The 14,258-nt window shown below is 34.4% G+C and overlaps 1 protein-coding gene across 1 annotated transcript in view; it reads right to left on the bottom strand.

Annotated features, from left to right (window-relative positions):
- Positions 1-7,118, bottom strand: part of LOC111045387 (titin-like) — a 309,506-nt gene extending 302,388 nt beyond the window's left edge. The window contains 1 exon segment of the mRNA XM_039431466.1: positions 6,636-7,118. Coding sequence (XP_039287400.1) covers positions 6,636-6,780 — 145 coding nt within the window. The 5' untranslated portion in view covers positions 6,781-7,118.
- Positions 7,119-14,258: the final 7,140 nt, after the last annotated feature.

Genomic DNA, 14,258 nt, shown 5'->3' on the forward strand with positions numbered 1-14,258 from the left:
GAGAGAGAGAGAGAGAGAGAGAGAGAGAGAGAGAGAGAGAGAATCAATGAGAAAGAGTTGTGAAGGGTGAAGGATCATTTACTTGTTTGCCTGATAGATGTTGTGTTGTATTACCGCTCACAATCAGGCAAAACCAAATCAAACAACTTTGGAATAAGGCAAGAAAAAGAAGTCAACTTCTATTACTGGAAAAGTTGACGAATATGGAAACTTGTAGCAATCTCATCAACATGGCATTCAATTCAAGTGCTATAACTACTACTTAAGAAACCCAAATGCGTCTGTAAACAGCTTGAAAAATACTGTGGTTTGATGATTGATTAATTAGCAGTAGTCTGATTTCAACACAGTTCTTAGTCGAGGCCAATTACTCATCAGGCCACTGACAATAATGAGACAAATTCACTCAACATGAGACCTAATTGAAACACTTTATGAGTCCCGAAGTTATTTATCACTGGACTCTAACACTATTTTATTGAGCCAGTCGGGTATCAAACTATTACACACTTTCCTTTGCTGAAGAAAATATATTATTATCATACTGATGATAATAATATATTGATGAAACACATTGTTAATATCGTACAGTAAACAATTTTTGAGGTATCATATGATAGTACTAGATAATATTATTGTCTTACACTTATGAAACATTTGAAGATTAAGAAACGGGCTCAATATGCACACTATCAAGAAAACTGCAAAAATATAACTTAGTTGTCCACATCCTTCGCCATAAATCATTGTCATCCATTGTTTTTGAAAATTTGCTTCAATAACTGAACTTTTTTTATCCCCTCTTTAATTTTATTTGCTACTATATTACTCGTATTGCTATTTATTGAAAGCACCTTCTTGAAGTCTCATAAAATTAATAATTATAGAAGAATTCAACGCGTTTGGAGGCTTCTCCAGCGCCATAACTCTAACCAATCCACTGAGTTTTTGATTCTCCTTGATTGTGATATGATAAAGGTTTATCAATCCGTACTATCAGCGTAGTTTTTTCATTTACAATTTTCATCTCCAGGTGAGAATATAGATAAAATAAACAATTATATACAATTACGAATTCAATATACATTATGCTTCAGTAATAATGTAAATATATTATTTCCGGCTTCTTATCGGAAGCTCCCAATAAGCTATAAAATTTAATTTGAGACAAACAAGTCTGGCACGTCAATTTACAGGTTTCTGTTGTCTATTGCAACCATGGATTGTGAATAGTTCTCAAATAAACATTTGGTGCATTTTATTAAACGGAAACTAAATTTCATATGGATTAATTTTGTCCGATGTCCTGTTAATTCTTGCATTGCATGAATTCTTTATACACCTATCAACCCACATCTTCATCAAGCCACAGCCCACAAAAACTTAATTTACCATCAACACAAACCGAGACAATCTTCAAGATTGAGACAATAGAAGTTCTCCCCTCAGTCAACTTGTCCATATTTACACACTCATCCCATTATGCTTGGAGATAGAAGTCTTAATAGTTACAAATTAACTCCATGTCTTGAATACAAAGTAGTGGAATCTGCCCACTATGTACATGATGCTGACAAAACAAATAGTTACCTGCTCAACATGTTCCATATTAGATGGTCTCCTTAACAGGTAATTCTAAATTAGTTTTTTCTACCTTTGTTCAAACATAGTCAATGTTGTCTTGTTCTGTAATCTTCTTCTAATATCTTCATTCTCTTTTCTCCATGACTACATTTTTACTCTTTGATTTAAATAACCAAGTATGGCTTTCTTGCATCTGAATGATATCGTGCGATCAACTGCAAGACTTCAATTCAAACATTTTTTTATCATCATTAGCGTGAAAGATGCCGTATGTTTCTGACTCAAATGTGGAAAATAATGCTAGTGAAGGATCGATTGATAGTTTGATTAAAATGATTATATTTCATACCTGAATAAAATATTATACAACTCATAAATCTATATTGAAATATTAATGGAAATCAAAACTTTCCAGCAGAAGCTGAAAATATCATGTTGCAGGAGTTTATTATCTACATAATATTGTACAGTTTACTGAAATCCATGTTCAATTTTTGTGAGATCATCTAGCATGGCCTAAATGAGAATAATAGAAATGTTTTTATTGATTAATTGATTTCATTTTATATTAGTGAAAAAAAAATATTTTACATAAATAACTCAAATACCTTATTGTTTGATGATACAATTGAGAAACTAATATTCTTCATTAAACTATTGCTGTGCATTATTTTGACTATCTATCAACTTTTCTTTTTATTTATATGATTAGATATTATATCATTTTATGAATGTTGTAATATTTTCACGTTCAAATGTTAAGCAATGTTCCAGGATGATTAATTCATAAATGCGATTTTCAATGAGTGGATTTTTTCCAAATGATTAGCTGATAGTTGGAATCAAGTACCAAAAATATCAACAATGGAACCCGATATATCCCAACAAATGATTGTGAATCATGGAAAACCCTTAATATTACAACTCAGTTGATTGCTACTCAATTTATCTCACAATGGAGCGCAGTGAAAACCTCCAAGGAAGGGGAACGAAAATAAGGTCCGAGTTAATTTATAGAGTAGAAAAACTAAAGAGTTTTTTTTGTGATACTACAGATGTAACTCACTAATCAAGCTGGAAAAAGGTTTCTCATCTCCCACAGTGTTACCAAAATGGATTTCATAGCCATCCACACGGCATAATAATAAGACTACTAAAGCCTTGTTAGATGCTTCCGGAGTCTCTTAATGCCTTCATCACCTCAAATAAGCTTTCCCTAAACCAGACCCAACATATCCCCAGTGATCATTTCGGTAAACCACTTTTACTTTTTGGAGGAGTTTAGTTTAGAGCAATAGTGTATCTTTCTTGTGTGGGATGCCATATTGCCTTTTATTAAAAATGAAATTTTTTCTGAGAAGGAGTAGGCTACATGAATAATTCTATTATATAATTTATAAAGTTGGTTAAAGTTTTATTTTATATTAATCAAGAAAAGTAGCATATGACGTATTATACAAAACCAAGGAGTATCCCTAAGTACAGAATCCCTCTCAAATTTTATAGCTTTCTAGTAGACTTCACATAGAAAATAATATACAAGTGTTCAAAGAGAAGTAAGTCATTTTTACGGTAGGAATGCACTAGCACAGAATGATGAAAATAATGAATGAAGAAAAGGTTCCGTCCGAGAAAATTAAAAGTAGGAGTACAAATTCAATGAATTAAAACGAATGAGATTCATTTTATCAAATAGCGTAACAGAAAAAAATAGAAAAAGGAAACTCAATTCATTCATTTTTACACTGGAATTATTCTGTTAGGAGTGATAAAGCATATAAATTATCGGGGAACATAAGATCGATGAACCAAGGATATTGTACCTCTCTATCATTTTCTTGTTTCTAAATTGCAAAGTGTCTTCAATAATTTTATATAGCCAGCAGACTTTAATGTCTAAGCAGCTTTCAAATTGTGTCAGGCATCAGTAGCTTTATTTTGTAATATTATAGTAGTCTATTTACAACATGAATATTAACGAAGGTCCTTAGTTCTGTAATTTCAAGCTACTGTATACTCAACTCTTTTTTATGGATAATACAAAGTGGTGTCGGGAGGAGAGAGAATGATAAAGGACAGCAAGAAGCAAGCTGAGTCATAAGCAAAATATACACCTGAAGAGATGGATGAAACCTGGCCTCGAATGTGAGATCTTGGCACTGATTATTATTTGAACACCTGCTCGAGGTAAGCTTATTACATGCACTGGATTTAAATGCAGATAAATGAATATTTATTCTTGATCAAATGACAGCTACGAGGAAAAATTGAGGAATTATCTGTGCTGAAGACAAACTGGTTGAATGATTGTACAAGACAGTTATTATTACCATAAGCTTTGCATTTTTTTACAAGCTATGTTGATGAGTAGAATCAATAATTAACAATAACGTATCTAGAATGAGAATAGCGCGATATTTTTAAATGAATCAAATTCTGTTGTGAGCAATTAATTCTGAATTCATTAAATCTTAATCAATGTCAAGATGGAATTTATTGATTTTCTGAATAGTGGAGGTATAAGAGCACGCTGAACTAGATTTGAGCCACAAGTAAGAGAATGAAGTGTATAAGCTTAGCATTATTGTACAAACATTATTTATTGTATTGATTCATAACCGGCCAGAATGTTTCAGTTTGACATACGCTTCGGCGATCAATTGGACTATTGTACTATTGGATCATTGATGAAATTATTATGAACTGATCGTCTTCTAAAAATTAAATACAAGTTTTTTCATTAGAGTATGCTATAGGTTAGATGCTACGTTATTTATGCCCAAAATTTATGGTTTATGACAAGGTAAAAGGTGGAATATATAGTGCTTCAAACATAAAAGATGATCACATTTTTGAAGAGGAATGAAATTCAATAGGAGTACTTTGCACGGGGCACTAATTTATTGAGTTCGCATTTCATTTGATGGTGTGAAAATCATTATTAATAATACAAAAAAATCTGAGGGGGAATTCAAGTTATCCAATGATAAATCCTTCTACAATATACAGCTGAATAGCCAGATTCATGCTAGACGGATTGTAAGATCAGTTATGTTGTGGAGGAAAATATTGATCCATATGATCTCATTTTAAAATAAGAACATAATATTGTTCTAGGTTTTTCAAGTAGCATAATGTGTGGTTTTTTCAAAAATGAGACTTTGAATATTCAGAGCAGATTCCATTGCCTGGCTAGTCCAGAAGCAGATTCAATAAATCTTGAAAATTCAAAATTGGAACACCAACTGTTTCTTGAAAACTCTGTTGGTAGAGGCTAAGGGGTTGCCCAAACATTTCAACACTTTGATGGATGACCCACGAATGGATATCTGCAATTTGTTTGGAGAAATTCCATGACGAACAAGAAGAGCGATCTTGGTATTGAGACATACATACACACACACTTAGTAGAAAGCATCCCAGAATATTCAAGATAGTCTCTGACTCAGTGCTATTATTAGTTTGCCTCTAATCTCTCACAGACCCCGATAGAGAAAAAGAGTCTAGAACTCGGAAATAGAACTCGCTAGCGAAAATATTTCTCAACTTTTGCGTGCAACGAATCGAGCTGGCGTCGCTATGGATTTTATTGTTAGCAATTACTGTGCTGTTCTTGCACAAGTGAAGCAAAATTCAATTACAAAGCCAAAACTCATGAAAATTTGAATAACTAGTTGGTAATCCTGAAGTTTATATAGTGTAAGTTTAATAACGGCGATGAGTAGGCTAGACTAGTTGATTAGAAAGTTGAAGGTAGAGCCCTCGATGATCTATTATTAAAAATACAAAATTCTACAGAAATTCCCATGATTTCCACTAAATTAGGATTGAAAAATTGAAGTATTAATCTTTTCCCTAATCAGAAACGAGATGGAAAATTATTTCTTCAGTAGAGAAGCAGATTATTCCAGATTTTAGATGTGAAATGACAGAGCAATGACGAACAATTAAGCAAAAATAAAGTATTTTCTTATGAGTACAAATTGAATAATGTTTCATTATGAAATATACTGAGATACATCAAGTGATTCTCTAGGATACTTTTGAAAGTGGAAATCCTGACTGATACAAAGAACAAAACATAAAATATGAATTATATTATCAAAGAATTGTTTTAATAACTTCCATATTTTTAATAGTAAGGAGGATACTTTTTTTAGTTGTATTGTTTCACTTTTTGCATTTTTTTTAATTTTCTCCAATTTCTAGAAATATTTATAAAAATATTAATAAATAAATAAAAGTATTTGAAATTGAGTGAGAAATTGAATGTTACGCACCCTCGAGTATATTTCTATTCATAAGTTAAGAAAATAACACATCATTTGAAGAGATTTCTATTTTTCTGAATTTTACATGGACTCCAGTGCAGTGATAAATTACACACGACTCTAATTTATTAAAGCCCAAAACAAGTTGGAAATGACACAGGTACTTAAAACAGTTGTGGGAAAGATGAGAAATTTAAATTGTTCATGAGAAAATGAAATGATTCAAAATTTATGATAATAGAACGAAAATATATTAGCAAAATATTTTGTGATTTTCGTGTGATAAATGTGTAGGATTATGAATATTATAAGTTAGTGATATTATATTATTTTAAATACTTTTTACAATACATCTTTATTTTTTTTAGATACTGATACGAAAAGAAGCTCAAACAAACTATTCAGTTGAAGGCATCAACTTGAGCAACTTGGTGAGCTTTTAGAAAATTGATGAAGTAACAGATTTTAACTGCCTAACTTGATCATTTAGTTTCATCTTTTGAAGAAATAATCTTCTTCCTACTTTCAAGAAGAGAATACAGCACCTTACAATAATGTCTAAACTTCTGATTTATTCTCTGATTATTTATAAAATCACGGTAAAATTGATACTTCTTATCAACTGATTGAATAATTATTATCAATGCACTATTGCCTATTGAAACATGAACCCTCACATAATACTGTTAGAATTATTACTCTCATACTTCTATTCTCGTTTGGCAAGAATGTTTAATGAATTTTTATTAGTTTTTGATGAGGAAATAGCAGTAAACTCACCATGCTGTTGTTGCACAAACTGTTGTTGTCGTGTGGTGACAGTTCTCTGCTGGGTCACCTGCTGTTGAGTCTGTTGTTGAGTTGTTGTTATCTGTTGTTGTTGTTGCTGTTGTTGAAGCTGTTGCTGTTGTTGTTGACGATGCATTTTGAGATTAGTATGAGGCGCGCACACACAAGAAAAAATTAACGAAAAATAGAATTAGTAGCGAAAAATTAACACGTTCACGATAGCACTGTGGGCAGGGATTGAGTCCCGCCGCTACTCGATTCAGCTGGCCGACCAGTTGGGAGCCGACCAGAAAACAAATTTATTTTTATTCTGTCTCTTTGCAGCGTACGAAAAAACTCAGACGCAGCCGGGTTTCAAGTCATTTTCGCTGAATTTCATGCGCTGGACCACGGAAAACGAAAAATAAAAAAACAAAGTTCGGGACGTCGCTCGTCTGTGGCTTTACAGCTTCGAATGAAGGCGTTCGGGACTCGGGGAAACTCAGCACAACCCAACTACTCAAAATTTCGAGTGGGGAGGGGAATAACCGGGGGTGGATACGACGACGACGACGACGACACACGTCCAGTTGAGTGTTGGCGTCCAAAAATAATCGACAAGACGTCGCACTCACATGCGCGCACTCACATAAGCATCGCACTGCATAACGGAATCCAAGCTGAGTCAGGCTCTGGAGATAGGTCTCCAACTAACCTTTCCAAAAATATAAGTAATTTTTCTAAGTTCGAATAGGTTACTTCGATTATATAACTTTGCCTCTCTAAGCTTAGTTGATATGTTTGCTTTAGTTTGAGACCCAGTGGTAGATAGGTCACATACAAGTTCAAAGTTTTGAAGTTTATGAAATAATATCGGGTACCGAGCTTCGCTCTAGAGTACAGTCAATTGTTCAATTCTTGAAGCAAAGGCAATTAACAATAAATAGTAAGAAATGTCAATTCCTACAATTCAAAAGTAAATATAATTCAGTAGAGGATAGAGAAATAAATGTGTTTGTAGAGGAAAATGAATTAGACCAAGAAGAGAAAGTAGCATTCTGGGAATTTTATTGGACAGGAAATTAACATGGCATCCTTACATTGAGAGGATATGTAATAAGATATCATCTGGGGTATTTGTCCTGCGGCAGCTTGCTAGGCTGAATGATAAAAAAACTACTGTTAACTGCTTACCATGGACTTATACTATCTCATATTAGGTATGCTATTTTAGTATGGGGTAATTCATCTCAACAAAATATGGACAGGGTGTTTAAGATTCAAAAGAAGGCACTCAGATGTATAGAGAAAGTGAATAGGTTAGACTCTTGTAGGCCTTTATTTAAAAAGCTTGGTCTATTAACTGTGCCATCTTTGTATGTATATGAAGTTGTAATGCATGTGAAAACGAGTGGTGTGATCCAGAATTCAGATGTTCATGAGTATAATACGCGAAACAGAGCAGATTATCATATAATGGGTCACAATAGTAGGTTATTTGAACAAAAACCAGATTATATTGGTAGGAAATTTTTTAACAAGCTACCTCAAATCTTGAAAAGTAATGATGATTTGAAGATTTTCAAAAAACAAATTAAAAAATATTTAGTTGATAGAGCTTTTTATAGTGTACAAGAATTCCTTTCAAACCTAAACTAGGTTGAACTACTTAGTGTTAGAATTATTATGTAATAACATGACTTGTCTTATACTCCATGACTGGAGTCTTTAGGACGTTATCTTAAAAAAAAAAAAAAATCTCTCATTATTTATAAAATCACGGTAAAATTGATACTTCTTATCAACTGATTGAGTAGAATATTCGATAATTATTATCAATGCACTATTGCCTATTGAAACATGAACCCTCACATAATACTGTTGGAATTATTACTCTCATACTTCTATTCTCGTTTGGCAAGAATGTTTAATGAATTTTTATTAGTTTTTGATGAGGAAATATCAGTAAAACTCACCATGCTGTTGTTGCACAAACTGTTGTTGTCGTGTGGTGACAGTTCTCTGCTGGGTCACCTGCTGTTGAGTCTGTTGTTGAGTTGTTGTTATCTGTTGTTGTTGTTGTTGTTGCTGTTGTTGAAGCTGTTGCTGTTGTTGTTGACGATGCATTTTGAGATTAGTATGAGGCGCGCACACACAAGAAAAAATTAACGAAAAATAGAATTAGTAGCGAAAAATTAACACGTTCACGATAGCACTGTGGGCAGGGATTGAGTCCCGCCGCTACTCGATTCAGCTGGCCGACCAGTTGGGAGCCGACCAGAAAACAAATTTATTTTTATTCTGTCTCTTTGCAGCGTACGAAAAAACTCAGACGCAGCCGGGTTTCAAGTCATTTTCGCTGAATTTCATGCGCTGGACCACGGAAAACGAAAAATAAAAAAACAAAGTTCGGGACGTCGCTCGTCTGTGGCTTTACAGCTTCGAATGAAGGCGTTCGGGACTCGGGGAAACTCAGCACAACCCAACTACTCAAAATTTCGAGTGGGGAGGGGAATAACCGGGGGTGGATACGACGACGACGACACACGTCCAGTTGAGTGTTGGCGTCCAAAAATAATCGACAAGACGTCGCACTCACATGCGCGCACTCACATAAGCATCGCACTGCATAACGGAATCCAAGCTGAGTCAGGCTCTGGAGATAGGTCTCCAACTAACCTTTCCAAAAATATAAGTAATTTTTCCAAGTTCGAATAGGTTATTTCGATTATATAACTTTGCCTCTCTAACCTTAGTTGATATGTTTGCTTTAGTTTGAGACCCAGTGGTAGATAGGTCACATACAAGTTCAAAGTTTTGAAGTTTATGAAATAATATCGGGTACCGAGCTTCGCTCTGGAGTACAAAAGCATAAAAAATTTATTACGAAAGAAGAAATTATAATAATATTCATAGTTCATACAGAAATTTTCTATCTAATCATAGTGAATTGAGATTAATTCCCAGAGGAATGAGAAAATTTCCCTCACAAAGGCCCGGTTGCACAAAGCCGGTTAAATTTCAATCCTGATTAATCTCACGTGAACCAAATCAGAGAAGACCATTTCAAAAAGATGGTTCTACTAGAATTAATCATTCCATTAGCTATATTTGCCCAGAAGTGGACTCGCTTAGAAATTCTGCTTGTTTTTTTCTCTCCCTCTTTTCCTCTCTTCCTCTAATTCTTCCCTTCTTCACTCCTCTTCACCATTCATCCCTTACTTGAAAATCTCTCAACCAGCTATACCTGACAGCTATCAGCCTATTAGGTGGAAGACCATAGTTGGCTAAGTATTTTTCCTTCTAATCAGAACATTCCACCTCGGAGCCTGTTTTTTATTTGAAATTTGTATTTTGATAGTAGACCTATTGTTTTTGTTTTTGTATTATATGAAATTGAATTTGAAATACTATTAACTCACCGAATCAAGTCGTTAGTCAAAATACGCATAAATAGGGTACTATGTTGTTTGAAATGATATATTTTACGCACTGTATGTGTAGTTGCACTCACTCACTTACTCCAATATCATAATCAAGCTGGGAATATGAAGAATAAAGATAAGAGGTGAAATGAGCCTGTAAGTGCACAATTGAAACTTGGCAAGAAATGGACAGTGCTAAAAGAACAGACATATATTAAGAGAATTCCTTCGAGTAATGATAACATTTTATATTTGAATGAAAATAAATACTGCTACACAGTAGTGTTCTCTTCCAAATTCCATTACGAGTGAGTAGAAAATTTGAAATTAAATCTTACATTATAAAATTAACAGAATAAAATCAGAGAAATTCAGAAACAAGTTTTCAAAGCGCAAAGCTTCTTACAAGAGTTCATAAATCGAGGCACTTGGTGTGAAGATCTTAATAGTTGAAGAATACCTACTTGAAATGGACATTTATCCGCATGATGGATTTGATAAATGAATACCACAATTCTATACGAGTACATAAATCAGCAATCATCAAGAAATAACTATGTATTGAACAAGGCAATAATAATTAGAATATATATAGTATAAGTAACAAATATAGATGACTTCAGTATCGAGCAGATAATGAAATGTTTCTTATAGATTTTTTAAATTAATTAATCAGAGAAGACCATTTCAAAAAGATGATTCTACTGGAATTAATCATTCCATTAGCTATATTTGTCAGAAGTGGACTCGCTTAGAAATTCTGCTTGTTTTTTTCTCTCCCTCTGTCAAGGCATACTGAATGCACTCGAATCAAGAGACTTTTTCATTTAGGTTAAGTTTTATCAGTTTCATCCCCATTTTCCCCGTCATGTGTCGTTCTGAGGTCGGTTCACGATTGGTCTGCTGCTTCCATGATGCCTCTCACTGACACGTCAGCTCGCTCGCCCTCAAGTAGGTATGATTATTTCAATAATAGTAATAATGACGCAGGTATGTTTCTAGCAAATAAGCTCCACTCTTTCAAAAAACTTTTCAAGGCTGCTCACCTTAACGTACAATCCCTCAGTTGCCACATTGATGAACTCAGAGCAATCTTCCGTTTTCAGGACTTCAATATAATCGGAATTTCCGAATCATTTTTGAAGCCTAGTATTTCATCAAATTTTGTTGCATTGCCTGGATATAATCTTTTCCGGAATGATAGATTAAATAAAGCTTGTGGGGGTGTAGCAATTTATGTGAAAGATGGTATCAAAACAAAAGTTTTAATCACATCTAAACAAGAGTATTGTTCCAAGCCAGAGTTTATGCTACTTGAATTATCCTTATCTAGTACTGATAAATTACTCGTTGGTATCTGTTATCGCCCACCAAAAATAGGTCATTTCACCGATTTCGAAAATGCCTTGCTTTCTCTTATGCCTTGTTATAACCGTATACTAGTTATGGGGGATATGAACACCGACTTGAACATGACAAATCGTAACTTTGACTACTTTCAACTGACTACAATTTTCCAATGCCTAAACATGACTATTTTACCTCTCGATCCAACTCATCATACTAATGAATCAGACACACTCATTGACCTTCTCATTGTTAGTGATCCCAATGAGGTTGTTCAAGCAGGCCAAATCTCAGTCCCAGCTATTTCTAGACATGATTTGATCTACTGTGTACTTTCCCATAAGATACCCAAGCCAGAACAGAAAATTATCACTTATAGAGACTTCAAAAACTTTGATGAAGCCGCCTTCCTGACTGATGTGGCTCAGACTCCATGGCATCAAATTGAAGCATTACCCTCAGTTGATGACATGGTCAAGACTTTCGAGAATTGGACTTTGACTTTGTATGACAAACATGCACCTTATGTGACAAGGAGGATTAATAGAAAACGACGAGTACCGTGGATGACTGAAGACATACTTAAGATGATGGGACGTAGAGACAAAGCACATAGAAAATTTAAAAAGACATTTGACTTGGACAGTTTGATAGAGTATAGGAGCCTTAGAAATAGGGTTAAACAGGAATTACGGAACTCAAAGATTAGGTACTTGAATTCGTTTATGACAAACAATAGACAAGACTCTAAATCACTTTGGCAGGGAATAAAAGAATTCGGGCTTGACAAACAGAAATCGAATCCACAAATTGACTTACCATTGAATAATATAAATGACCATTTCGTTTCACACTCTAACCAACGCGACGAAGTTGTCATTGCTAATCATATCGATGATCTTGAAGAGCAGGTTACAAACTTAGATTTACCAATCACTGATCAATTTCATTTCCATCCAATCTCAAAAGAAGGCACTCAGATGTATAGAGAAAGTGAATAGGTTAGACTCTTGTAGGCCTTTATTTAAAAAGCTTGGTCTATTAACTGTGCCATCTTTGTATGTATATGAAGTTGTAATGCATGTGAAAACGAGTGGTGTGATCCAGAATTCAGATGTTCATGAGTATAATACGCGAAACAGAGCAGATTATCATATAATGGGTCACAATAGTAGGTTATTTGAACAAAAACCAGATTATATTGGTAGGAAATTTTTTAACAAGCTACCTCAAATCTTGAAAAGTAATGATGATTTGAAGATTTTCAAAAAACAAATTAAAAAATATTTAGTTGATAGAGCTTTTTATAGTGTACAAGAATTCCTTTCAAACCTAAACTAGGTTGAACTACTTAGTGTTAGAATTATTATGTAATAACATGACTTGTCTTATACTCCATGACTGGAGTCTTTAGGACGTTATCTTAAAAAAAAAAAAAAATCTCTCATTATTTATAAAATCACGGTAAAATTGATACTTCTTATCAACTGATTGAGTAGAATATTCGATAATTATTATCAATGCACTATTGCCTATTGAAACATGAACCCTCACATAATACTGTTGGAATTATTACTCTCATACTTCTATTCTCGTTTGGCAAGAATGTTTAATGAATTTTTATTAGTTTTTGATGAGGAAATATCAGTAAAACTCACCATGCTGTTGTTGCACAAACTGTTGTTGTCGTGTGGTGACAGTTCTCTGCTGGGTCACCTGCTGTTGAGTCTGTTGTTGAGTTGTTGTTATCTGTTGTTGTTGTTGTTGTTGCTGTTGTTGAAGCTGTTGCTGTTGTTGTTGACGATGCATTTTGAGATTAGTATGAGGCGCGCACACACAAGAAAAAATTAACGAAAAATAGAATTAGTAGCGAAAAATTAACACGTTCACGATAGCACTGTGGGCAGGGATTGAGTCCCGCCGCTACTCGATTCAGCTGGCCGACCAGTTGGGAGCCGACCAGAAAACAAATTTATTTTTATTCTGTCTCTTTGCAGCGTACGAAAAAACTCAGACGCAGCCGGGTTTCAAGTCATTTTCGCTGAATTTCATGCGCTGGACCACGGAAAACGAAAAATAAAAAAACAAAGTTCGGGACGTCGCTCGTCTGTGGCTTTACAGCTTCGAATGAAGGCGTTCGGGACTCGGGGAAACTCAGCACAACCCAACTACTCAAAATTTCGAGTGGGGAGGGGAATAACCGGGGGTGGATACGACGACGACGACACACGTCCAGTTGAGTGTTGGCGTCCAAAAATAATCGACAAGACGTCGCACTCACATGCGCGCACTCACATAAGCATCGCACTGCATAACGGAATCCAAGCTGAGTCAGGCTCTGGAGATAGGTCTCCAACTAACCTTTCCAAAAATATAAGTAATTTTTCCAAGTTCGAATAGGTTATTTCGATTATATAACTTTGCCTCTCTAACCTTAGTTGATATGTTTGCTTTAGTTTGAGACCCAGTGGTAGATAGGTCACATACAAGTTCAAAGTTTTGAAGTTTATGAAATAATATCGGGTACCGAGCTTCGCTCTGGAGTACAAAAGCATAAAAAATTTATTACGAAAGAAGAAATTATAATAATATTCATAGTTCATACAGAAATTTTCTATCTAATCATAGTGAATTGAGATTAATTCCCAGAGGAATGAGAAAATTTCCCTCACAAAGGCCCGGTTGCACAAAGCCGGTTAAATTTCAATCCTGATTAATTTCACGCGAACCAAATCAGAGAAGACCATTTCAAAAAGATGGTTCTACTGGAATTAATCATTCCATTAGCTATATTTGCCCAGAAGTGGACTCGCTTAGAAATTCTGCTTGTTTTTTTTCTCTCCCTCTTTTCCTCTCTTCCTCT

Source organism: Nilaparvata lugens, chromosome 6, assembly GCF_014356525.2.
Source record: "Nilaparvata lugens isolate BPH chromosome 6, ASM1435652v1, whole genome shotgun sequence".
Taxonomy (NCBI): Eukaryota; Metazoa; Arthropoda; class Insecta; order Hemiptera; family Delphacidae; genus Nilaparvata; species Nilaparvata lugens.